The sequence below is a fragment of the Canis lupus genome, chromosome 10, assembly GCF_011100685.1.
Source record: "Canis lupus familiaris isolate Mischka breed German Shepherd chromosome 10, alternate assembly UU_Cfam_GSD_1.0, whole genome shotgun sequence".
Classification (NCBI taxonomy): domain Eukaryota; kingdom Metazoa; phylum Chordata; class Mammalia; order Carnivora; family Canidae; genus Canis; species Canis lupus.
The window spans coordinates 28,340,670-28,364,592 of record NC_049231.1 but is presented as its reverse complement, the minus strand read 5'-3'; the positions used below and the strand labels follow the sequence as shown (position 1 = coordinate 28,364,592).

Below are 23,923 nucleotides of genomic sequence, written 5' to 3'. Positions count from 1 at the left end.
TCCTCTGGCATCGTTCCTAGGTAGACAGGCTTGGAGGCACAGGGCAAGGGCGGCCCCAACTCCACTGTGAGGGCATCACGGCCCAGATGGTGGCTCTAGATGATCAGCAATGGACTGAAACACACCCCACCGTGTTGGCCTCTGACCTCGAGCACTGGCACCGTCACGCGAGGCGGGAATCTCCCTCACAGTGGGTTTGGGGCCGCCCTTGGGCAGGAGTCTGCAGGGGAGAGGCCCAGGCGGGAGGCTGGCGGGGAGACCAGTGCAACCCCCGAACTCCATCCCCTGCAGGACATTGGCTCCATTCTGCCCCCAAATGCCCCTTTTCAAGGGACACTCAACACTGGGACTTAAAAACATGTGAAATCCTCTCATTTCAAATACTGGCCATCGATTCTAACAGAAAACACATACCCCACCCACCCCACCCACCCCACCCCCAGGTCTGCCTCAGAAAACAACACAGGAAGGGGCATTTGTGGGCGGGGAGGCTGAGGCCAGGGCTGATGCAGGACCCTCCGTCGAGGGCGTTTCTTCTCGGGCGCTGGCCGGATATTTATCTTCCATCGTGGTCACAGAGCAGCTCTGCAAACCTTTCCTGTGTTGGAGGTGTTTGCTTCTCTGGGAGTCTCACGTCCCAAGCAACCAGCCAAAGTATTACTTACCCAGCTTCCCTTGCAGCAGGGGTGGTGAGCACACGAGCAGGCTTCTCCAGTGTGGAGTTCCGCTGCAGACTTCGGTTCGGGAGCCAGGGCTGCCCTTCAGGAGGCAAAGGACCCCAGGAGGCCGGGGAAGGGGCGCGTCGGCATGGCACATCCCACGTGGGGCACCCCTCCAAGCCTAATCTGTCTGTCCTTCCAGAGGTCCCCGAGCTTCAGAATATCCTAAATAAATCCCTCTTCTAGTGAAAGGAGGCCAGGCCGGCTTCTGTGGCTTGCAACAGATGTTTTTGTCACGCGTGGAGGGACAATCCCTTAGCACACAGATTTAAGGTCGGAAGCTGTCCTTCATTGCCACCCCACCCCCTTTGGCAACAGCTGGTCAGCCTGGGAGACAGCAAGGTGGGAATTGGGTGGTAGGACATCAGAAGCAGGGACACCTGGGTGGCTCAGTGGTTGAGCATCTGCCTTCAGCTCAGGGTGTAATCCTGGGGTCCTGGGATCAAGTCCCGCATCGGGCTCCCCACAGGGAGCCTGCTTCTCCCTCTGCCTGTGTCTCTGCCTCTCTCTCTCTCTCTCTGTGTCTCTCATGAATAAATAAATTAAAATATTTTTTTAAAAAAGGACATGAGAAGTATGCCTGCCCCACAGTTTTCTCTGCTGGGACCATTGGACTGGGGTCGTTGCTGTGACATAGGCCCTGCAGCCAGCTGAGCATCCGGGGTCTCAGGGGATACTTCAGAAGGGCCTGAGACAAAACCTCTTGCTGCCTCATGAAGTCAAGGGGTAGGTGACCCTAAAAAGGGGGTTTACAGCGGGCTACCTCCTGGCTGGCTATGTGGTTGAAGGCCTGCCTGTCAAGGTCTAGTGAGGCCCCTATGCACATCCTAGTTGGCTGGCTGAACTTGAATCTGTCCCACTGACTGGTTTCCACTTTGGGTGCTGGTTAATAAAGAGACAGGCTGCGGAGCTTTCAGAACTAGCAGGGGCCCCCGTGTTTGGTGGGTGGCTGGTTTCGCTTTCGCAGTGAGTTAGACATGGCCTCGTTGTGGGTCCTCCCACCACACGGAGTCACTAACCCACCTCGGGCTTGTCTGAACCAGGTCAGCACATGCTCTGTTTACCCAGTGCTTGCTCCCCGGGAGGCCCCGCACCCCTCATCGGCCCCGCGAAGCAGCGGCGTCCAGCCACATGCTGGGCACGTGGGGCAGGGCCAGGGCATGTAGTCAGTGCCACAGGGAGCCCCTCCAGGGGACCCCAAGCAGCCCCCCTACCTGTCCAGTTTCCACATGCCTCCTCACGCCTTGCTCAGTGGCCAAGCCACCAACCTCCCCCACCCAACTCCACAGCTAAGAATATTCATTTCTTCTTTTGGGTTCCACGTCATTTCGGTCCTGCCGCTCCTCTCGGCCGGAGGCTCCTCCCAGGGGACTTGAGATCTGGCTGGGAATTTAGACACCTGGGTTCAAGGCCCAACGGTACCACCAGCTCACTACTCACATGTCCCTCCCAGCAGTAGCCGTTGTTCCCTGGCTCTGGGCCACAGGAACAGGCTGTGGCTGACCCGACCCAAACAGAACTAGCCAGAAGAATCTAGGGTGATTTACAGGTTCTGGAAACAGCTGATGACCCAGACCTCAGGGTGGTGGTGGTGTCAGACTCCAGAGCAGCTGCAAGAGTGGAGCTGCAAAGACCCTTCAGAGTGCCAACCTCTAGATGTTTCCTGGTTCATTCCACTAGAATTCCTAGTCTCATCGGCTACATGGGGCCAAACACCCACCCCCTGGCTGGAGAGGTTGGGGTACTTTGGTTGACAACTTGACCAGGACCTCATCTAATGTAGGAAGGTAGATTTCCAAAGAGAAATGGGGTGCTGTTCCCAGGAACAGGGCGCGCCCCCCAGCACCACCACCCCCACCCCCCCCACCCTCCCCACCCCCCGCAGAGAGATGCTGAGCCAGCAAAAGTCACAAGTGCCAGGGCCTCCTTTCTTTGGGCTCAGCCTTCTCAGCCCTGCAGGGGTGGGATCTGGTCCCATGATCCTGAAGGCTCTTCCAGGAAAGGCATCCTCTAATTGGAGGACTCTGACCCGGGCACCTTACCTCCCTCAGGGTAAATGGGGCTCTCTTCAGCTCTCAGGCATGAGGGTGCTTTGCAGACTCACCCAGAGGCTTCCCCTGCCATCTAGGAGAGAACCAGGCAGGGTCAGGGTTGCCTGAGTGGAAAGGAGGGAAGCTCCCCTCCATCCCCCCTGTGAGGCTTGAACCAGTGACCTTGATCTCATGGGCCTCCAGGCACTCATGAGCCAACCTGAAAGCCACAGAGGGTAAGGGGCCCCAGGCCAAGCTGCTCTTTCGCTCTTTCTTTCAGGGTGAGGCCTGGGGAGGGCCCTGACTAGCTCATTCAATTCCTCAGGGCTTCGCCCTGCTCCCCAGAGGCAGCCAGTTGCACCAGCTGGGGGGCCCCTCACTCACTCCTAACTGATGAATGATTCGTGTTCCCAGAACACTGTTCACAGGTCGTTGAGACAGACGCCCCCTGAGACTGGCTCGGAGGTGGACGACAGAGACCACGAATGAGGCTATGCTGGGAAAGGCAGCTCACGTCGGACACTCGGCCACCAGGCCTCCGGACATGACTCTTCCCCTACAACCCCTGCCCCCCCCACCCCCTGTAGTCACCCACCCCCAGCCTCCTCCACCAAGCCAGAAGGACCTGGAAGCCCAGCTTCACTGGTCCCCAGAGCCAGGGCTCAGGGATCAAACTAGGCCTGGTGGCCACAGGCCAACAGGGTAGGGAGGGGGTTCGGGTCAGGGAGAGGAAAGAGCCTTGGGCCGCTGCAATCAGGAGGATGTGGCCAATGGCTTCAGGCCTGCGGTTCCAGCCCCGAAGAGCTGCTGGCAACCTGGCTGAGGTCCCCTGTGCCTTTCCCGCAGGAAGCAGGGGTGGCAGGCACGGAGGTGGCAGAGAGGTGCGGCAGGGCGGGGGAAGCTGTGAGGTGTGTGGTTTAGGCTGTGAAGTTCACACCAGAGAAAGCCCGGACACTCCGGTGAGTGAGCCAAGAGAGCCCCTGCTCTATACCGGCTCCCTTTCCTGTTTCTCTTCTCTAGTGTCTCCTAAGATCATCCTCTGCCTGGCCCCCAACACCTGTCCCTCCTCAAGGCCCAGAGCACAGACCACCGAGGAGGTTCAGAATAGCCTGCTCAAAGGTGCCTCACCGACCAGAAAATAGAGCAGCATGAAAGATGGAAAGGGCAGAAACTTCTAGAAGCTATATGCTTCCCTGAGCGGAGCCAGGTAACATCACCCGGAACATTTCTCCCAGCCCTTACTATGGGCCAGGACCTGTTCTCAGCACTTCAGGCATTAATTCCCAAATACGCCAAGTTTGGTTTGAGTTCCAACAGCAGGGGCATCCCCAGGAGCTTGTTGGAAATGCGGGACCCCAGGCCCCACCCCAGACCTGCTGAGTCAGAATCTGCATTTCAGTCAAATCCCCAGGAGATTCACATGAAGAAGGAAGTTTGAGAGGCATCATGTTAATCATTCAGTCCTGATGACAACCCTTTCAGAGAGGGACTCTGAGGGGTCCTGTTTTATGGAAGAGGAAACCAAGGTACAGAAGCTGAAGTATCTTGCCCAAGGCCATGGGGTGGTAAGTGCCAGAGCTGGGGCTTGAACTCAGGCCGTCAGGCTCCAGAGGACATGCTCCCAATTGCCAGGCTGCCACTGCCTTTGCCAGGAGAGAGCCCTGGGAACTCAAGGCCCTGCTGACTGTGCTGTGCTTACCCTGCGTGCGCTACTCCAGCTTTCCGGCACCCCCTCTGGCCTTGTCACTATTTCTCTGACCCAGACCTCTCTAGGGAGAGTCTGAATCGTGCTTTTCCAGGCATAGCAGGTAAGAACGCCGTGCAGTCGGCCTGGAGGATTTGTCAAGCTCCTGTATCAGCCCAGCTCTGGGCTGGGACTTATGGTGGCTGCCAAAGGTGCTCAACACAGCCTGGCCTCCAGGAGTCCTGGGTCTGGTTGAGGAGCCGGGAAACGGGCACGTGCGTGAAGGCAGTAACAACAACCAGAGTCTGCATGAGATGTTCACCCACTCCCTGGGCAGCTGCTTCTTCAGGGCAAGCCTCAGGGAGGAGGCAGCTTTGAGCCAGGCCTTGAAGGCAGAAAAATGGCTAACACAGAGCAAGGATCAGAGATCAGCCTGAGCAAAGGGGCAGCACTGGGGATGGACACGGATGTAAAGAGGCCTGTGTGGGCGAAGCAGACACCTGGAGCTTTATGCGCATCCCCAAGTCCAAGTCTCATCTGGGGCCCAACTCCCCACCACAGCATCTCACCTGGAGTGCCCAGGCTCCCTTGAATCCCGCCCTGTGATGAAGAGAGCACTCCTATCCAGAGGAGCAAGCCCATTCCAGGTCAGGTGTGCATGGGGGTGGGGGAGTCATGGGGGGGGCGGTTCCAGCCAGCACTCCTGGGTACAGGTGAGCCTCCTTCAAGCAAACCTGAGATAGGCAGAGCCAGCCAGCCCAGCTGCTACCTGGGGAGCAAGAGATGCCTCACAGGCCCAAGGTCTCCACTGCCCTGGATGCCCCCCACTCCAGCCTTAGGCCCTTGAAATCTTGCCTCCTCAGAAATGCCACTGTCACTCTGTGGTGAACCTGCACAGCCTGTCTTCCTGCCTGGAGCACTGCAGGGCCAGCATTAGGAAGGGGGGCCTCTGCCTCTGAATGCCACCTTGCCTGGAGAAACCCCAAGGCCGGTGTGTCCACACACAGTAGTGTACCCCTCTGGAGGGTGCCTCCTTTAAAAGCACCAAGCACACGTGTGTTCTAAGTGCAGCCTGGGCCAGGAGCGAGCCTGCCACGCTCTCCATGCATGATGCTGTTTAGTCCCTGGTACAACCACAGGCACTGCCTCTACCGTGATGCCCACGGTAGAGAGGACACCAGGGACCCAGGAGGAATAAGGAGCTCACTCATAGCACAAGTAGGCTGAATTCTAGAGCACCACATACAGAATTCCTTCCCTCTTTAACCTCACTGCCGTTCCTACGTGCCTGGCTCAGGACGCTGCACACAGAAGGCACTCAATAATTGCTTCAAGCGCACTGGAGTTCAAATGCATCGGGCCCAGTGACGTGCGAGCCCAGAAGCTGCCGCCAGAGGGCGATGCTTGCTGCTCTCCAGCCTCCAGGGCTGGGCGGTAAACGCAGGTTGTGGCCCTAGCTGGACAGTCCCAGCGTCCTTCTGGGGAGTTCTGGAGTTCCGGGGACCCCCTCCTCCCACACAAGACGGAATGGGGAAGCACCAGGGGCCCTGGATTCCAGCAAGACAGTGTGAGGGGAGCCCAAGGAAGGAGAGAGCCAAAATCAGTGACCTACACGGGATCTGGAGGCTCTGGGGTCCATCCCCTCCCGGTACTGATGAGGAGTCTGAGCTCAGAGAGGACAGTGTTTGCCTTAGGACACACAGCAGAGGGAGGCTTGAACTCTGCTCTGCAGCCTCACAGGTCCCCTCATCCCACTCAATCCCCAGATGGAGCAGGGAGCTTAACCCAGAAAATTCGTCATCTTCTTTTACTTAGATCAGAAACAGATTCACCCCCTCCTCTAGGCCCTGACTGTTAGGGTCCCTGAGACAGCCCTCCACTCCTCTTGCATCTCTTTTTCTTAGCCCTGGCGATGGAAACACCCCCACCTCTGGCCCTGACTGCCCCTGAGTGCCAAGGACTCACCAGCCCTGCCCAGCAGCCCTCTTCTTCCCTCCCTCCCTCCAAGTACTACTGCCAGGCCCTCAGCCCCACCAGGGGACTAGGAAGACAAAAATCAGATAATGTCACATCCTTCCCTGCTTAAAACAAGTCAAAGGCTTCCTGCCGTGCTCCTGACAACCTGGCCTCCTTGCCCTGAGACACCCAGGCCTGCAGCCCCTCTGACTCCTTCTCATCCTTGCTGCCCCACCCCTGGTTGCCTGTCAGTTCCTGGAAGGCTTGAGCTCATCCCCATCTTGGGCTCCAACCAGTGGTCGTTCTCTGGGGGAGACCTTCCCTGGCCAGCCCCACTGCATCGGCCACAGATGCCAGCCTGCTGTGTCCGGGTCCTGACTTTTCCCCCAGTACTTGCTCTTGTTTGTAGTTGGTTGGGCATTGGTGGAGCATTTGCTTGGTGTGTCTTCCTGGCTGGACCGTCGTTCCTCAAAGTCCTGTGGCTTCTCTAGCACCTAAAGCCATCTGTGGCTCAGATAGACACTCATATTTGTTGGAAGAATGGATGGAAGGATGGATGGATGGATGGATGGATGGATAGATGGGTGGATGGATAGATGAAAGGAAGGTCTTGGTATCAGATTGAAGAGGCATCTGTTCATGCTTTCTTTAATTCAACAGGGATTTACTGGGTTCCTGCTGGCAGCCCCAGGCTGGGCACCATGGGACTTAGCACCTGCATAATCTGAAGCCCCTTCTCTCAGTATGGGGACAGGACAATCCACAAATAGTTGCAACTAAGAAACCACTGGCTTGAAATTTCAGGACAGTCCCAGTATCAAGTGATAAGAGTAAGTTCATGTGATTTGATTCTAAAGCTTTGAAGGCTTCATCTAAATAAATCAACAAGACAGAAAAAAAAAAGAATTGTTCGGTCTATATAGGCAATCTCATCTTTAGAAAAAGTGATCATAAGGACTGTAAGAAGCATAGACTGTGCCAGTTCAAAGAAAACACAGGCAGAAGACAAAACCCAGAGCCTTGCTTGCCTGGGGCAAACAGGAGAGCATCTCCCCAACCACCCTTAACCTCCCCAAGTTCTAGAACTCACATTCATCCAGGAAACAAATATTCATTGAGAGCCTGCTATGTGCCAACCTCTATTCTAGACTCTTGGAACGTAACAGTGGACAAAACAAAGATTCCTGTTTACTCCAAACAATAAATAAGATAACTAAGTAAATACCACAGGAATGAGAAGAAGACAAACACCACGAGAAAGGAAAGAGTGGGACACGGCAGGGACAGGAACACAATTTTAAATAAAGCAGTTGGAGTAGACCTTGTGAGGAGGTGACGTGAAAATCTGAAGAAGAAAAAAAAAAAGAAAAAGAGAAAGAAAGGAGGGGAGCCAGACGGCACTGGAGAAGGGATGAAGAGTACGGCCTGTCTTCTGAATTCGCACGACAACTGCTACCCTCCCTGACATGTGCCCCAGGACTGCCAGTCCCAGCCCTTGCCCACACCAGCTAGTAAGCTCCATGTGAGACAAGGTGGCTTGACTTGCTTATGAAAAGTGCTTATAGGATTTACCGGTTGGATTGCACAGGATGGAATGCTACCTGCAAGCTTCTTCTCCGCCTTCCTCCTAGCAAACTCCTACTCATCCTTCAGGACCCGAGCACATAGGAACAGAGCCAGTTGCTCTCTCCTTTGAAGTGCCCGCTCTTACACAATGGCTTGCGTCTTACACAGATTTCTGTGGTAGCCCTCAATGAACCACATTTCCCTTCTTTTTCTGAGGGCCTTGTCCTTCCTCGCGCTGGGAGCCCTCAAGGGGATCTGACCTCTGGATTCCTAGAACCACCTGGAGAGGCCCTGGCAGGATTGAAATGCGCTCTTCCTGAATGTGCCCAGTTACATCAGCTCTGGCTGAGGCTCCGCTTCCCTGATCCCAGGAGCAGGACTCAGGCTGGTTCTGCTGGGCCGGGGCCTCCCTTGGAGCCATCCACCACCCTGGCCACCAGAGGGCGGGGGTAAAGCAGACAGCACAGGCCTGGGCAGGGTGGGGGCTGGTCGGGTGGTGAGGGGTCCCCGGTAAACTGAGCCCGGGCAGCAACACCTGGGCAGCCTCCTTCATGCGGCCCCATCCCATCTGCCATGCCCACACCCTTCCAGCCTTATTCGAAGAATAGGTGTGAGTGAGATCACACCTCACCGGGGAACATGCTTTCCAGGCAGCTGCATTTTTTAGAAAAGATTTTATTTATTTATTTTAGAGAGCAAGAGAGCATGAGGGCGAGTGCAAGTTGGGGCGGGGAGGCAAAGAGAGAGAGAGAGAGAGAGACAATCCCAAGCAGACATGCTCCCTACCCCACTGAGCACGGAGCCCAACACAGGGCTCGATCCCAGGACCCAGAGATCATGACCTGAGCCGAAACCAAGAGTCTGATGCCTAAGCGATCGAGCCACCCAGGCACCCCAAGGCAGCTGCATTTTTTAATGAAGGCTTTGTTTTGTAAAAATTAAAACTAACATTTGCCAATTTCTGTAGCAAAAGAACCACCACTGAGGCCAATTTCCAATTGACCTCGTGACACCCCTGACCTCAGAGCTGGGAACAGATGCACACGGTCGAACCTCAGCAGCAGGTGCAGTGGGCTCCTGCACCCCACTGGTCGTGCCTGTCGGGATTCGAGGGCCTGGGCTCCTCCTAGACGCCTGCAAGGAGTCCTCTCCTATCACGAGCCCGCTGCACCCCCTGAGCCTAGCCGGGTGCAAAGCCTGGACTCAGTGGCCGCTCCGTAATCGCTGAAGGAACGCACACCTGGCACCTGGAGGCATTTATCCAGTCTCGGCACCTGACAATTTCTTCTCCTATAAACAGAGTTTGGCGCCGTGTTTACCTCAAGATAATGGACACCTCAGTGAGCCTACTGTGGGCCAGGCTTCTACACCGCTGCGCCACCCAGGGATTCCCCAGCCAGGCTTCTACACACACTTCACGCCTTACATCCTCACACCGCTCTCTGGGGTGGATGTCGTTATCATCGTCCCCATTTTCTGGGGGAGGAAACCGAGGCACAGAGTGGTCGGGTGAGTGCCCTCATGTCCAGGTTAGGTTTGGGCCCGGGCAGTGTCCCCAGCAGCCCCGGTTGTGCTCAGGGAAGCTCATCTCTGCCTGGGAGGGTTGGGGAGAGCTCCGGGCCAGGGTGACGTCAGTGCCCAGGCCAACAGGCAGGGCTGTAACCAGGGGACACTCAGGGTTCCAAGGCTGTCCCCCCAAGTCTGGGAAGGGTCCCTAGAATAAGTCACCCTGGCTGAGTCAGGTGCACACATCTGGTAACGTGGTCAGAGAGCCACGATCCTGCTTGGGGGTTCAGCCCAGACCCTCAGGGTTCAAGGGTAAATCTTGCATGCCACAGTCCTCTCTTCCCAGAGGTTGGGTTAGGTGTGGTTATGTGACTGGCTGTGGCCAATGGGAAGTAAGGAGGGTCTGCAGAGGAAAGACTCTGATTCTTCTTCTGACACCCCCCTGGGACAGCAGTCTTGTGGCCATCATCTTGTGCCTGTGGCCCAAGGGAAGCTGGCCCTGGAACAGAGCTGTGGCACTAACGGTGATGAGTGGAATTATGGGACAAACCACAGTGCTCAGTGATGCTGAGTTAACCAGCCCTGGAGTTGCCCTATCTTGGGATTTAGGGTTATTTTTCCTTTTTGATGCTTTATGTTCAATAAGCATTCCTTGCACCCAAAAGCGCCCTAACAGATACAGAAGGGATGCGCAGCAAACAGGAGGACAGAGCCTGTCTGCCCAGTCCAAGGGCTTTGGAGAGGAGGCACTGGGTCCGTACACTGTCCCCCTCCCCCAGTACCTGGGATACCCCTGGGAGGGGGGAAGGCAGGAAGGCAGGGAGGCGGGCAGAGGGGAAGCAAGGAGTGCTTCAGTCTGGGGGTTCTGGGCGAAGGGGACCCTACCCCTCCTCTCCAGCCAAGCCTGGGAGCGGCACACAGAGAAGATCCCCAGCAAGTGAGGGGCATCCGAGATTCCGAGGTGCCATCCTTCCCTCCCAGCCGAACCCCGGGAGGTGGCTGTGAACCCAGGGAAGAAATGGTCACGCGGTGTGTTTGGGCAGAGGGGCTGGGCTCAGACAGCCCTCCAAGGGACCCAGAATTTGCAAGGAAAGCACCTGTGCAGGGCGCACCTGGACGTCCAAGGGGAGTGAGGACCCCGGGGGCTCTGAGCATGATTCAGCAGGAATGTGGGGGGAACCAGGAGCCCAGAGCAGATGGCACGTCCATGAACTCAACTCGGCAGATGTCTGTCAAGAACATTATGGGTAGCCCCCTGGGACATGAGGTGACGGGGAGCCCTGGCTGGCCAAAGGCGTGTTTCTTCAACTTCAGCAGAATGGAAGTGCCTGATAGAAATTGAGTTACGTGGTGAGGAAATAAAGCAAGTTCTGGTTCGCGTTTCTGGGTTTGTGGCATCAGTTCATTCCCCCCAGTGGTGAGTAGCAGTCAGCCAGGACGAAGTCGGCCACCCACAGCCTCACACCCTCACTCTCACTCCGCTGCTGCCCTGCAGTGGGTCCCGTTTCCTCCGGTGCCCAGATCTCACTTAGTACTTCCTCCCGCTCACACCACCACCTCCAGGCCGTGACTTCACACCCCAGCCTGACCCTGCTCGGCCCTGGGCTTGGTTCTGGCCCCCACTCCCCCCACCCCAGGGCCTGGTTCTGGCCCCCCGCCCCACCCTCTGCTCCCCAGCCTGGTTCTGGCCCCCACCCCACCCCCCATCTCAGGGCCTGGTTCTGGCTCCCCACCCCACCGCCTGCCCCCCAGCCTCCCCAGCCTCCCTTCCTCCGGGAGCACCGACCAGCTGCTCCCAGGCACGGGCTAAGCGGGCTAAGCCTTGCACTCTTGACTCCTGTCCTGGAAATCCCTCCTTCCTCTCTGGCTCCCGCAGCACCCGCTGGCCCCAGCGCTCCCCTTTCGGGGCCCCACCCATAATGTTCTTGACATCTGTTTCTGGCCGTGTTGAGTTTCTGCCCGGTTTCCCTTTCTCCAGATGTACACGTGGCAGAGCGAGGCTACTGGGCTCCGGGTGCCCGTGGGCTGGCAGGAGGTGGAGGGAGCCGCAGGATTTCACCCCCGCCAAGGACTCGGGTTCTGGCCTCCCGCGGCTCCTCTCCGCTCCTGCTCAGTGGAAGTCATTCATCCCACAAACGCCCTTGGAGCACCTGCTCTGTGCCAGCACCGCCGTGCACAAAACACCATCACGTTCTGTCCTCATTTGAAATAAAACTGACACTCAGCGGGACGAGGTGACAAGCCCAGCTCACACATATAGGAAAATAAGTGTCTGCTCTGAGTCAGAAATCCGGACCCAGGATCAGAAGCCCCCGGCCAGGCTCAAAGCCCACACCCCCTGGCATTTGAATACTTAGTGCTTTTCTGAAATTTTTGTTTTAAGATTTTATTTATTTATTCATTTATTCATGAGAGACACAGGCAGAGGGAGAAGCAGGCTCCCTGCAGGGAACCTGATGTGGGACTCAATCCTGGGACCCCAGGATCACACCCTGAGCCGAAGGTAGATGTTCAACCGCTGAGCCACCCCAAGTGCCCTTTCTCTGAAATTGCCTTAGCCCTGTCGCTTGGCACGTTATATTTTCTGGGACAATCAGCACTAATTTCACATTCTCCTCCATCATTAATTAGTTCATGGGTCCTGATCCAGGGTTCTGAAAATAGTCACTCCATATAGCCTTGGATAACCCCAGAGGCCTCCGTGGGGCAAGAGAAGAGGGATTTCGAATCCAAGGTGACAGATAAGGGCAATAAGGGGTTCGAGAGAGGCCAGACAAGTTCCCCAGCCACCCTCCAGTCCTTGGGTCACTCAGGGACTCCCCAGGGCAGAGCTGGCCCCGCGGCCCACCTCCTGGCACCTAGGCCTGCTCTCTTCTCACTGTCATAGAAAAGTCTGGTAGGGGGACACCTGGGTGGCTCAGTGGTTGAGCGTCTGCCTTCAGCATAGGGTGTGATCCCAGGGTCCTGGGATTAAGTCCCACGTTGGGCTCCCTGCATGGAGCCTGCTTCTCCCTCTGCCTGTGCCTCTGCCTCTCTCTCTCTGTATCCCTCATGAATAAATAAATATATCTTTAAAAATAAAAAAAAGAAAGAAAGAAAAGTCTGGTAGGAGCAGCAGAGCCTGGGAGACCCTTTGCTCAAGCTGGATGCTCAGCTCCCCCCACCCTGCCCCCTGCTGCCCTCCTCCTGCCCCTCTGCATTAAACCCTGTGCAATCCATGCTCCACCTGACCGCCAGAGCAGTTTCCCTCTTAGGTTAGCTCTAACCAGTGACCACACTGCTCAGAACCCTCCAGCAGCCCCCCAGCATCTAGGACGTCAAGTCCCGACTTAGCCAGACATTGGAGGCCTTTTATGGTCCCTCCCTACCTGTCCAGCCTGGAATCCCACCCTGCTCTGTCTCTGCCACCTTCCCAAATATGCACCTAGCATACTGGCCTCTCTCACTGCCCAGAACATAGGCTGCACTGTCCCACCTCCACCCCTTTCATCCTGCTGTCCCTTTTCCCCATATCATGTGTCTTTGGAACTCTATTCGTCCTCCCAAGCCCTGCTCAAATGTCCCCTCCACTATGAAGCTTCCCTAGATGACCCTCTCTAGAACTCTCCTCTTTCTCCCCCATACTCCCTGCAACAGAGGAAAGGATCTTCTGTGTGGATCCTCCTCCTGGGAAGGCTGAGGACTCCCAGATAGACCTTACCTGAGCCCACGAGATGGATCCAGCCCACCCACCCAGATAGCAGGGTTCCAGGGACACAGCCAGGCTCAGCTGCCTGCACCAGCTCAGTCTGGTCACCCTTCCCCCTCCATGTTCCCTGCATCCCACCCCCATCCCACCCCCCACAACCCCAGACCAAACAATGGTAAAGCGGAGGCGAGGTCCCCTGGCTCCCAGTCTAGGCTGCTTCCCATTTCCTGGACTGCATCTCCTCCTGGCCCAGTTCTCTCTCCCTTTCCTTGTTTGCTAACATTTCAGAGGGAAATACTATTTTCAAAATATGTAACTGAAAGGGATTGCCCCCCAGGGTGCAGAGGTAGAGACAGGGGCTCACTGGAGTCACCAGGACTAAGCATCACAGATCTCCTGGGAGACATTTGTCACCACAGACCTGGCCGCAGGCTTGGGGGTCCCCAGTTTTCCAGGGTCCTTGCCCAGCACCCACCAAGACACAGCCTTCTGGAAGAATTCCCATCACAAAGACCCAGAGGCTCTTACCACCCACTGAAGCTATGCCACCAACCCGGGAACCGGGCTCCTGTGCAAAAACTGGCCCGGGGGACATCAGAGGCTGCTCTGAACCACGGATAGAAGCCTCTGCCACAGGTCAGCTGACACAGCAGAGGCTGCGTTCTGGGAGCCCTGACCTAACGCGGCCTGGAAATGCCTGGGACCTTAGGCTTTAGCTTCCAAGGGACAAACTTCAATCCTCCTGCAGGTGCTTGGCAAGAAGTTTCAAAAGCTTTGCTGCCAAAATTTTTTTTTAAAAAAAAAGCTTTGCTGCCTTAGTGATCGGCAAACCACTTCTCATCACGATATTCAGGACAAAAGGCTCCTGGCACCAGGAGCAACCTTTTCCACCCAGGGGCAGAGCGGGAGTGTGGGGTAGGCCGATGACGCGTGAACAGAGCCTGGGCCAAAAGCATGCTGCGGGGTCTCTCCCCTGAGTAGCCCCTGACCTGTGAGGAGCGCTCAGGTATAGTGGGAAGCCTCTTGCCATGACCATATAGGTTCCAGAGAAATGGAGACTATGTCTCCCCTGCCAGGGCCGGGCCAATGGGCTGGGCTGAGTCCTGGGGTGGTCACAGTAGGGTCATTCGTTATAGCTTCTCTTGCACAGGGTGCCCGGAAAGCCTTCCAGCACACCAATAGTGATGCGCAGAGGTGCAGGATGCTCCCTCGACACACACACCGCTAAGTGTGTCAGGAGGGCCCACAGGGGTCACTTCAAATGTAAATATATTTATGTGACTAGCCACCATGCTAGCTTAGAAAGTCAGACCCTGGGGATCCCTGGGTGGCTCAGCGGTTTAGCGCCGCCTTCAGCCCAGGGTGTGATCCTGGAGACCCGGGATCGGGTCCCGCGTCGGGCTCCCTGCATGGAGCCTGCTTCTGCCTGTGTCTCTGCTTCTGTGTGTGTGTGTGTCTCATGAAAAAATAAATTTAAAAACTTAAAAAAAAAAGTCAGACCCTGTCAAGCCAGTCCACTGCAGAACGAAGTTGTGTGTTTCCCTCCAGAGAATAGCCAACAGTTCTCTTGTAAATATTAAACACAAAATAAGAGACACATTCCCCAGTAGGGGCCATGGTGCTGGGCACTTGCAAGTGATTCACCCGGACGTAAACTTCATGGTGTTCTCCAAGGCAAGGTGATGGATTGTGTTCTCCCAGCAGCCTCCGCACCTAGTGGGGCTCCCAGCACACAGTAGGTGCCCAGCAGGTGCAGTTCAAAGGATGAACGCAGTGCTCAGCAGGCAACCTCTCTTCTGATCCTGATGGCCACCCCATGAGGTAGATCACCTTCATCCATCCCCATTTCACAGACCAGGAAACTGAGGCTCGAGTGTGTGGGGATTTGCAGCGGGGCCCCAGCAGAACCAGGACGGGCTGCACTCCCAAGGTGGGCCGTGGGAGCCGAGCAGAAAAAACAGCCTGAATTGCCAAAAAGACACACAAACTTTAATTGCTCTGGACAAGCAGGGCAGGGGCGAAGTCAGGCTAGGGGTGGCTGTGTAGCACCAGCCTTCACGGCACTTGGTCAGGTCCTGCTGCCAGCCCCCAGCCGCTTAACCATGGATCTGTCAGCTATGAGTGAGCACCACAGACCACCGCCAGGGCCACCTCTGCCCTGGAGTCTGCATAAGCACCAATGGGTGGAGGCCATCTCCCTCTGGAGAGAGGTTCAGGCCGCCTGGGATTGGGGAGAGGAAGGCTAGAGACCACCAGGCTGCCCCAGCCTGCAAGAGGGAGAAAGGACAAGAAAGCCTATGTCCCTGATTGGGGGTCCTGGTCTCTCCCCGTGCCTGTCTTGGCATCATGGCTCAGAGGAAGTTCCCCCCGACTGACCTGGGATGGTGCCCGCTTCAGTTCCCTAGACCTGCTGAGGGGTCCAAAGCTTGGCCCATCACCCGGTGGCATGTAAAGGCAGCATTGGGCTCCCTGGTGGGAGCTGCCAACTGGGGCCTCAGCCCCTGAGCCAAGCCTGGGAAGCCAGGGACGCTGGGCTGGTGAGAGGGGCCAAGGAGGATCAGACAGCACCTGGGGGACAAACGCCAATATCCGATGGTGGCTGGCAGCCTGGGAGAACTGAGGCCCAGGCGCCTTGGACAGGGAGGGGCTGACGGGACAAGGAAGGGGATGTGTGAGGAGAATGGGGTCCTCGCACGTTACTGTACCAGGTGTGTGGGGAGCTATGGGTCTGGGCTCCCTTCCCCAAGGGCCTCTTTACCCCCAACTGCCCCAAGCCCCTGGATCCTCCCCCCTTCATAGCACCTTTGCCCTGACCAAGGCCCCTTTGGGGTTTGCTTTAATGAAGGGCATTTGGTCAGGAAGGAAAGGAATGGGCAAGGGTAAGAATACCCACCTAGGGGACTCTATCCCACCTTGGGGGGCTGTGGGCAACAAGGAGCCACGGTGCCTGAAGGCCCAGACACAGACTTGTGTGATAAGAGCCCCATGCATTTATCTGGGTCTGGTTGCCCAATCCTGTGTCTCCCCACCCTGGCCGGCCTGGGCGCTCACCAAGGCCAGGGCCTGTGTCTGAGTCACCTGGGCTTTCCCAGAGCCTGACACAGAGTGAGCGCTCGGTGAGTATTTGATGAATGAATGAGTGAACAGCAGCTGCGTGGGTGGGGTGCACAGAGTGACAGAGAAGGTGGAAGGAGCAGGAGAACAGGGGAGGGGGAGTCCTGGACGGATGAGAGAGAACTGAAGGATGTTGGGAAGAGTCTAGAATGTTTGGAGGACTCCAGAATGTTTAGAAAGTATAAGAATGTTGTGGAAGTTCTCGAATCTGGTCACTCAGGGGGGGACCACACACCAGCAGCATGAGCATCACCCAGGAACAGACTGGACGTGCAGAACCCCGGGCCCACTCCAGAATCAGAATCAGAATCTGCAAGGGATTCAAACACAAGAAGTTCTGGTCTAAAAGGCTGGGAAAACTCTAGAATATTCAGGTTAGAGGGCTTCTTAAAATATGTTCAAGAGAGGACAGAGAGGTGAGGGAGGGAAGGAGAGAAGCAGAAGACCACGCAGAGTGCCAGGCCCTGGGCCCCCTTTCCGGAGGTACAAACAGAGGCCCTGACCACACCCCTCAACCCGGGGCCTGGGCCGCCCTGCGGGGGCCACTAGTCATCCTCGGGCTTGATGAGGTGGCCGCTGAAGGTGATGTAGGTGTCCACGTCGTCGCTGTAGACGGCGTTCTCCCGCTCGCGCTTGAAGAGTCGTGCCCAGACGCGGTCCCCGGGCGCCAGCGCCAGCATCACGCTCTGGCTCTGCATGATGCTGCGGTCGCTGGGCTGCGCGTACAGGATGACGGCCGCCTCCTCGTTGTGCATCACGTGGACATACGTCTCCTTGAAGTTCCAGCTGTGGACGTTGAGGCTGAAGAAGTAGAGGCCGCGCAGGGGGGCGACGAAGTGGCCGGCGGCCAGGTCGAAGTGCCCGTCGGGGTTCACGAAGACGGTGTCGAAGAGCAGCGGCTGGAAGCCCTCGCTGCTGTGCAGAGCCGTCTTGCGGCCCACGGAGAAGGCCGAGAAGCGTGTCTGGCACGGGCCGCCGGGGCTGCCCGCCTGCCCCTTGGCGCCCTTGCCGCCCTGCGGGCCGCGCTCCCCCCGGGGCCCCTCCCTGCCCAGCTTCCCCGGCGCGCCCAGCAGGCCTCGGTCCCCTTTGTCACCTGTGGAGGCAAGAAGGGCAAGGTCAGGGCAGGCACCCAGGCTGGTCCCCAGGTTGCATCTGCCTGCGCTCGTGGAGGGCTCCACCCAGGTCCTGCCCAGAGAAGGAGCTAGCATGTACCGGGCACCTGCTGCATGCCGGGCATCGCCTCCCTGAATGCCCCTCTAAAGAAGATCCCCTGACCGGGACGCCTGGGTGGCTCAGTAGTTGAGCGTCTGCCTTTGGCTCAGGGCGTGATCCCGGGGCCCTGGAATAGAGTCCCATATTGGGGTCCCCGCAGAGCCTGCTTCTCCCTCTGCCTGTGTCTCTGCCTCTCTCTCTGTGTGTCTCTCATGAATAAATACATAAAATCTTAAAAAAAAAAAATGGGGCGGGGGAAGATACCCTGACCATCTCCACTCACCTGAAGGTTAAGTGACTCACCCAGGGTCATACAGCTCAGAAGAAGCAGGAAGGGGAAGTCTCAGGACAGTCTGTCTCCCACCTGCCCATTCCCCTCCCTCTACAATGAAGATGTGATCGTGCTCCCTGGGGAGCCAGGCCCAAACCCTGGAGGTCCTCACACCCAGCCAGACTCCTGTGGAGATGAGGGCTATGCAGGTCGCATTTTGCATTTCTTTTCTCTTTAAAAAAATTTTTTTAATTTAAATTCAATTTAGTTAGCATATAGTGCATTGTGTAGTGCATAGCAGGGTTAGAGTTTCATGACTCATCAGTGGCATATAACACCCAGTGCTCATCCCATCACGTGCCCTCCTTAATGCCCATCACCCAGTTCCCCCCCAACTCCCCCTAGTGACCCTCAGTTTGTTTCCCAGAGTTAAGAGCCTTTTATGATTTGTTTCCCTCTCTGATTTCATCTTATTTTATTTTTCCTTCCCTTCCCCTATGCTCCTGTTTTGTTCCTTAAATTCCACATAGGAGGGATCCCTGGGTGGCGCAGCGGTTTGGCGCCTGCCTTTGGCCCAGGGCACGATCCTGGAGACCCGGGATCGAATCCCACGTCAGGCTCCCGGTGCATGGAGCCTGCTTCTCCCTCTGCCTATGTCTCTGCCTCTCTCTCTCTCTCTCTGTGACTATTGTAAAAAAAAAAAAAAATTCCACGTAGGAGTGAAATCCTTGAGCATTTATTTGTCTTTCTCTGATGTGCTTATTTTGCTCAGCATAACACTCTCCAGTTCCATCCACATCGTTGCAAATGGCAAGATCTCATTCTTTTTGACGGCTGAGTTGCACTTTGCATTTCTGACCCACAGAAGGAGCCAAGAAAAATGCCTCTGCCTAACCTGAAGGGAAAAGCCCTGGTTAGGAGCCAGGCCCCCCTTGGTTGGTGTTATGTCCCACTGGGGCATTTTACAGTCAGGGTCGTTATTTTGTCTCTGTCTTGAAGAGGATCATGTTCACCTCACAGGGGTGTTCCTGTGCCTTCAACAAAATGTCCTACGGGAGAGTGCTCTACAGACTGCAAATATGAGGCAGGGTGGTCCACCCAGCAAAGCTCAGCCCGTCCCTGACTGCCCAGGGGTTCCGGCAGCGGGTCCCAGTCCCCAGGCACACACGCCTCAGCCCAGCCTTTGCTTCAAGTTGACCTTGCACGCAGGAGAAGCAGGTGACCCCCTAGGTCTTGAGGTACCTCATCCCAGATGTTTCCCTGCCACCTGTCACAGTGCCTCAACTCGCACTATTAGCCACTCCCCTTGGAGAGAACCCCGTGGCCCTGTGTTTTCCCAAGGTCTCCTGTGACCACGGCAATATTGCTGGACGGAGCAAAAGGAAGGCCTGGGCCCCTGGAGGACAGCATGGGGAGAAGCAAGGAGGAGGGGGCCCACCTTTAGCGGAGAACTCCCAACTCACCCGCACGGCACTTTACAGGTTACAGGGCACCTCTCTGCCCCAGCCCCCGGGGAGGAGGGTGAAGGGGATCATGGGAGGGGGTTACCTTCTCCTTTTTACTATTGAGGCAGCAAGCCAGGGAGGGAGAGACCAGCCTGCCCCACACAGCAAGGGAGCTGAACAGCCAGGTGCCTCCTGCCGCAGCAAAGTTCCACCCGCCCTGGTGGGCGATGAAGGCTGGCCCAGGGGTGTCCTCCATCCCGGCCTTGGGGTTGTTGGAGGCACAGATGGAGGTGAAGGGTGTCTAGGCCCTGGCCCCAGCCCTACCTGTTCTAGTCCCCGGCAGCAGAAGTCTCTTCCTGATTTTAGAGGACGGGAAGCCAGCTGTTCCCTGGACAGCCCTAGTGGCTACCCATGGGTCTCTCTGCTTCCACCCTTGTCCCAGGCTGGCTCTGCTCCATGGACATTAGAGGGATCCATATGAAACCCAAGTGGGATCAGGTCCCTCTGCTCGAACCTCCCCCTGCTCCCCATTCCCACACAGGGAAACCCAAGTCTGACCCGGCCCCTGTTTCATCGTCAACCTCAGCTCCTCCTCTTGCCCCCTGCTCCTGAAACACACCAGGCCCACTTCTGCCCCAGGGCCTTTGCACCTGCTGCTCATCCTCCTTGGACTACTCTGCCCCCGATAGCCACATGGCTTCTCCCTCACATTCTCAATGAACCCACACTGACCACCCCATTTAACATGCAAACTATCCCCCGGCCCCTGCTCTCCTGATGCTCCTTACCTGCTCTACCTGGCACTGCCATCGCATTTTTCACCATAGAACATTCACTAACTTAGATAATATATTTATGGCCCACTGTCTGCCTCTCCCACGAGAACGGCAGTAGGCATCTCTGTCTGGCTTGCTTGTTCTCTGTCCTCAGAAGTCAGAACAGTCCTGGCACGTAGTAGCCGCTCAATAAATGTATGGATGACAGGAAGGGTCTGGGATCATTTTCTGCCCAGGTTTTTCCTGCTCCCTCCACCCCACTGACTCCAGCCCAAGGAAAGGGTCCCCTGCCCTCCCCGCCCCCAGATAGGCCAGCACAGCCTGAGCTGGGGCAGGTACTCACCCTTCAGGATGGTGATGTTTATGTACGGCCTGACCTCAGGCAGCACGTATGGGAGGCCAGGTGGAGAGGCGGAGGACACATCTGCGGCATCGGCGGGGGCCAGGGGGTCCTCAGACTCAGAGTCACAGCACCGTTGACAGTACCCATGGGGACCGGATGCCACGGCCTCCCTAGAGGAGGGCTCCTCGGTGGGGACCCCAAACACCAGAAGAGGAAGCAGGAGCACCACGCAGAGGAGGCCCAGGGTGGCTATCCCCATGGCGACCTGGAGCGAGGAAGGAGGGGCGGAGACTCTATTTAATGTCACATCTACACCTGCAGATGCCCAGCACAGATGCGGCCACCCCAGCCTCTGTGCACCTGACCTAACTCAGGGACAGAGCAGGCGTCAGCGCCCTCAGGTAACAGATGAGAAGACTGAGACCCTACATGGAGAAGCAACTTCTTCAAGGTCACGGAAGAGACTGGTGGCAACGCAGGGCCCGCAGGCCGAGTCCCCTGGAAGCCAGCCCACGGGGATGTCTGGCACACATGGGCCTGGGGGGGAAATCCCTCTAAAGAGAGCCACAGCTGGGCACAGACCAGGGTCCCGGGAAGCCTTTGCTGGGGTGGGCGAGGAAGATGCTCCAGCCACCCACGTGTCATACGCAGTAAGACTGTGCAACGCTCTCCCTCCCCCACCTCCCTTGGCTTCTTTTCTCGCCACGGACTCTCCCATCTCCAGCAAGAACATGCCCCTGGTACAGCACGAGGAAGGTTAGTGGGCCCTTGGGACAAACACAAAGGATTCTCCAGAATTCTGCAGGTTCTCCAGGAGAGGGTATGCGTGGCTGAGCCACACGGTCTGGCACCTGAGCGCCGTGGTCCTGACGAAGATCTAGGAAAGTTCGTTTATCCTAGCAGTCAGGAAGCAACACCCATCAGAGCAAATGCACGGCTTATGCACAGTTACTGTTACTGTATCTCTGGGAGTTGAGAGTAGGTCTGCGGAATTGCAGACTGCCGGCCACCGCTGGCCTCCCATGCAGTTGTCTGTGTGCAGAAGATGGTACCTCTTTGGATGGACAAATTAGAAACGACAAAAAAAAAGTCATTTTTGGAGCAGGGCATGTAGCTTTGCAAGTGCTGTTGTCAACCCACCTCCCCCTCAGCACCTTTGTGCAGTCAACAACCCACACAACTCAACCTTACACAGAAACCCTGTCGGGGCAGGTTCTAGAGTTAACTCATTGGAAGATGGTTGTGTCAATCACCATAGACCTACCAATCAGCTGCCAAGGGGGTAAATTGGAATTAAGAAGCAGGACTAGAAGGTCTGGAAAATTCAAAAGGATGGGAGAAGTCCAAGGGTTTAGGAGGATGAGTCTTTGGCCCTGGCCAAGAGAGGTTCCAGGGTGCCAGGAGAGGGGCAGGAAGTAGCCGGGACAGCAGACACTGGGGACAGGCTGGGGCTGGGTGGGCAGGAAGCCGGGCAAAGAGCCTTTGAGGTGGTAGCGGTGTTTGGGGGCTGGCATGTTATCGCAGGATCAGAAACTCGGCTCTTGAAACCAGACTGGTTTTTACACTTCTGGCGTTTCTCTGTTTATTTCCTTTTTGTTCCTTTAACATTTAGTACAATTCAAAAATATTTTTTCTGTGGTTAATACATGTAAAGAAGGTAAAATTATTTTTTTTTAAATGCTATTCTATCTCCAGTGAGCACCGAGGTAAGGGACAGATTTTAAAGGGCTCCAATGCACTGGGGGTTGGGCAGTAGCAGGAGGGGGGTGATGGGCAGGCCGTCGTCCCCAGGGACAGCACCCCTCTCCTAGAGGTGACCGGTCCTCAGCTCTACCTTCGTCTGCTTGCCTGGTTCTGCTCCATAAGGCAGATCAACTTCTCAGAGATCAACATTCTCTCTGTCTGAGGTTATCGCCCTCAGCCTGTGCTTGTAAACGACGCATCTCTGTGATTTTTGAGAAGTGCAAAAATCCCCCTTTTCCTGGTCATAGATGTGACTTTATGGGAAAGGGTGAGGCCTGAGGGTTGGACCTAAGATCCCAGGAGGGTTTACAAGTTGTGTGACCTCAGGCTAGTAGCTTAACCTCCCGGGGCTTCCCGCTGCTCCTCAGCATTTCTGAGAAGTTGAAACCCCCACGTCTCCCAGGTTATTTGGGAGGATCAGGGAAAGTGCCTGACTTGTAAAAGACTCTTAATAAGGATGACAGAGGGAAGAGTCAATAGCATCATCGCCAGTGACTACATTCATGGGGGTGAGCGCTGAGTAACGTATAGAATCGCCGAATGACTACGTTGCACACCTGAAACGAATATAGCGCTGCATGTCAATCACACTTCAATAATAAACAAATACAATTTAAAAGTGCTCCTTCCTGCAACAGGCAAGACCTCTTCCCGGTGCCTGGGGATGGGAAGAGCAGAATTGCGCCCAGAGGACTGGCATGGCTGGGGACCGCCCTGTTGGCAGAGGCCCGATGGGAGTCAGAAGCTCGGAGACCCAGAACTGTGACCTGGGGAGGGCAGGAGGCAGGAAGCAAGGCAGCCTGGAGGGGTAATCACAACCACAGCCCTGGGGGAGGGTGCCAGGCAGGGATCAAGGCTGAGAGGCCGTGCCATCTGGGGTGATCTGGGGTGATCTGGGGTGATCCGGGGTCCCTGCCGCCTCCACGCAAGAGGCAGGAGCGGGGAACTCTCTGGGGAGGGAGGGGCTGGGCCTGCTGCGCTGAACTGGTGAGAGTCCAGGCAGGGGCGGGCACAGCCGAGCAGCTCTGGGGGTGGGGGGGGGGCTAGGGTCTCAGTCAGCAGGAGGGAAGGTGGAAGGAGAGCAAGAGCGGCTGGCCAGGGTCCCAGGGAGAGAGCAGAACCCAAGATGTGGAAGGAAGACGGGGGGAGGAAGGGAATTCTGGGCTCCCACCCCGGCCCACTGGAGGAAGTTACAGGACCTTTCAGCACTCACCCTGTGTCCCGGGCCTCCGCAGCGGCTCACGGACCCCCGGCCTCTGGGCAGCCTCTGGCTCCTTGGCCCATGTCTGCTGGTTGCTGGCCCGGACCCCCAGGCCCAGCCGAAGAGGGAGGGAGGAAGGGAGGGAGAAAGGGAGGGAGAGGGGCGGAGGGAGGGCGGAGGGAGCGGGCTGAGCTGGCTTCCCACTTCCCCTCCTCCCTGCTCCCTCCTCTCCAGCCTCTGGGATCTGCGGGGAGATGAAGGGAGCCGCCAGGGAGCTGGGGACTTCCTTTGCTTAACTCTTTGGTGATCCAGTGGGGTCTGGTTTGATTCTAAGGCCCAACAGAGTCAGAGCAGGAAGGGGCCCCCTGAGGTGTAGGCTGGAAAATTGAGGCCAGAGAAGGGAAGGGGCAGGAGCCCCCCAAGTGGCTCAGGAAGGGGGACGCAGCACTGGAATCCGGGATGAGGGGTGGGGGTGAGGGGTGGGCTTGGCCTATTTGCTCTGCAGTCACCTCACAGGGCTGGATGCAGAGTGGAGAGGGCTGGGGCACCAGCCGGCAGCCTCAGGGTCAAATCCTGGCACTGCCACCCCCTTGGGCACAGGACGTGGGCCGATCCATGACCTTGGTCCTTATTAGCACTCTAGTCCCCAGCCCCCTGGTGCCAGGCACA

General features: G+C 56.8%; 1 protein-coding gene across 1 annotated transcript; it reads right to left on the bottom strand.

Annotated features, from left to right (window-relative positions):
* Positions 1–15,116: 15,116 nt before the first annotated feature.
* On the bottom strand, positions 15,117–23,686 carry C1QTNF6 (C1q and TNF related 6). The gene is made up of 3 exons (XM_038550663.1): positions 23,267–23,686; positions 20,311–20,575; positions 15,117–17,356 (listed from the first exon to the last, which is right to left on the bottom strand). Exons 2-3 carry the CDS (start codon positions 20,567–20,569, stop codon positions 16,809–16,811), a joined length of 807 nt encoding a protein of 268 aa, XP_038406591.1. The 5' UTR covers positions 20,570–20,575; positions 23,267–23,686; the 3' UTR covers positions 15,117–16,808.
* Positions 23,687–23,923: the final 237 nt, after the last annotated feature.

Excerpts from the sequence above, each read along its gene's own strand:
- C1QTNF6 (XM_038550663.1), bottom strand. The coding sequence starts at position 20,569 with ATGGGGATAGCCACCCTGGGCCTCCTCTGCGTGGTGCTCCTGCTTCCT. Across the intron at positions 17,357-20,310 it reads AAACATCACCATCCTGAAGG|GTGACAAAGGGGACCGAGGC; the intron begins GTGAGTACCTGC and ends TTGCCTCCACAG.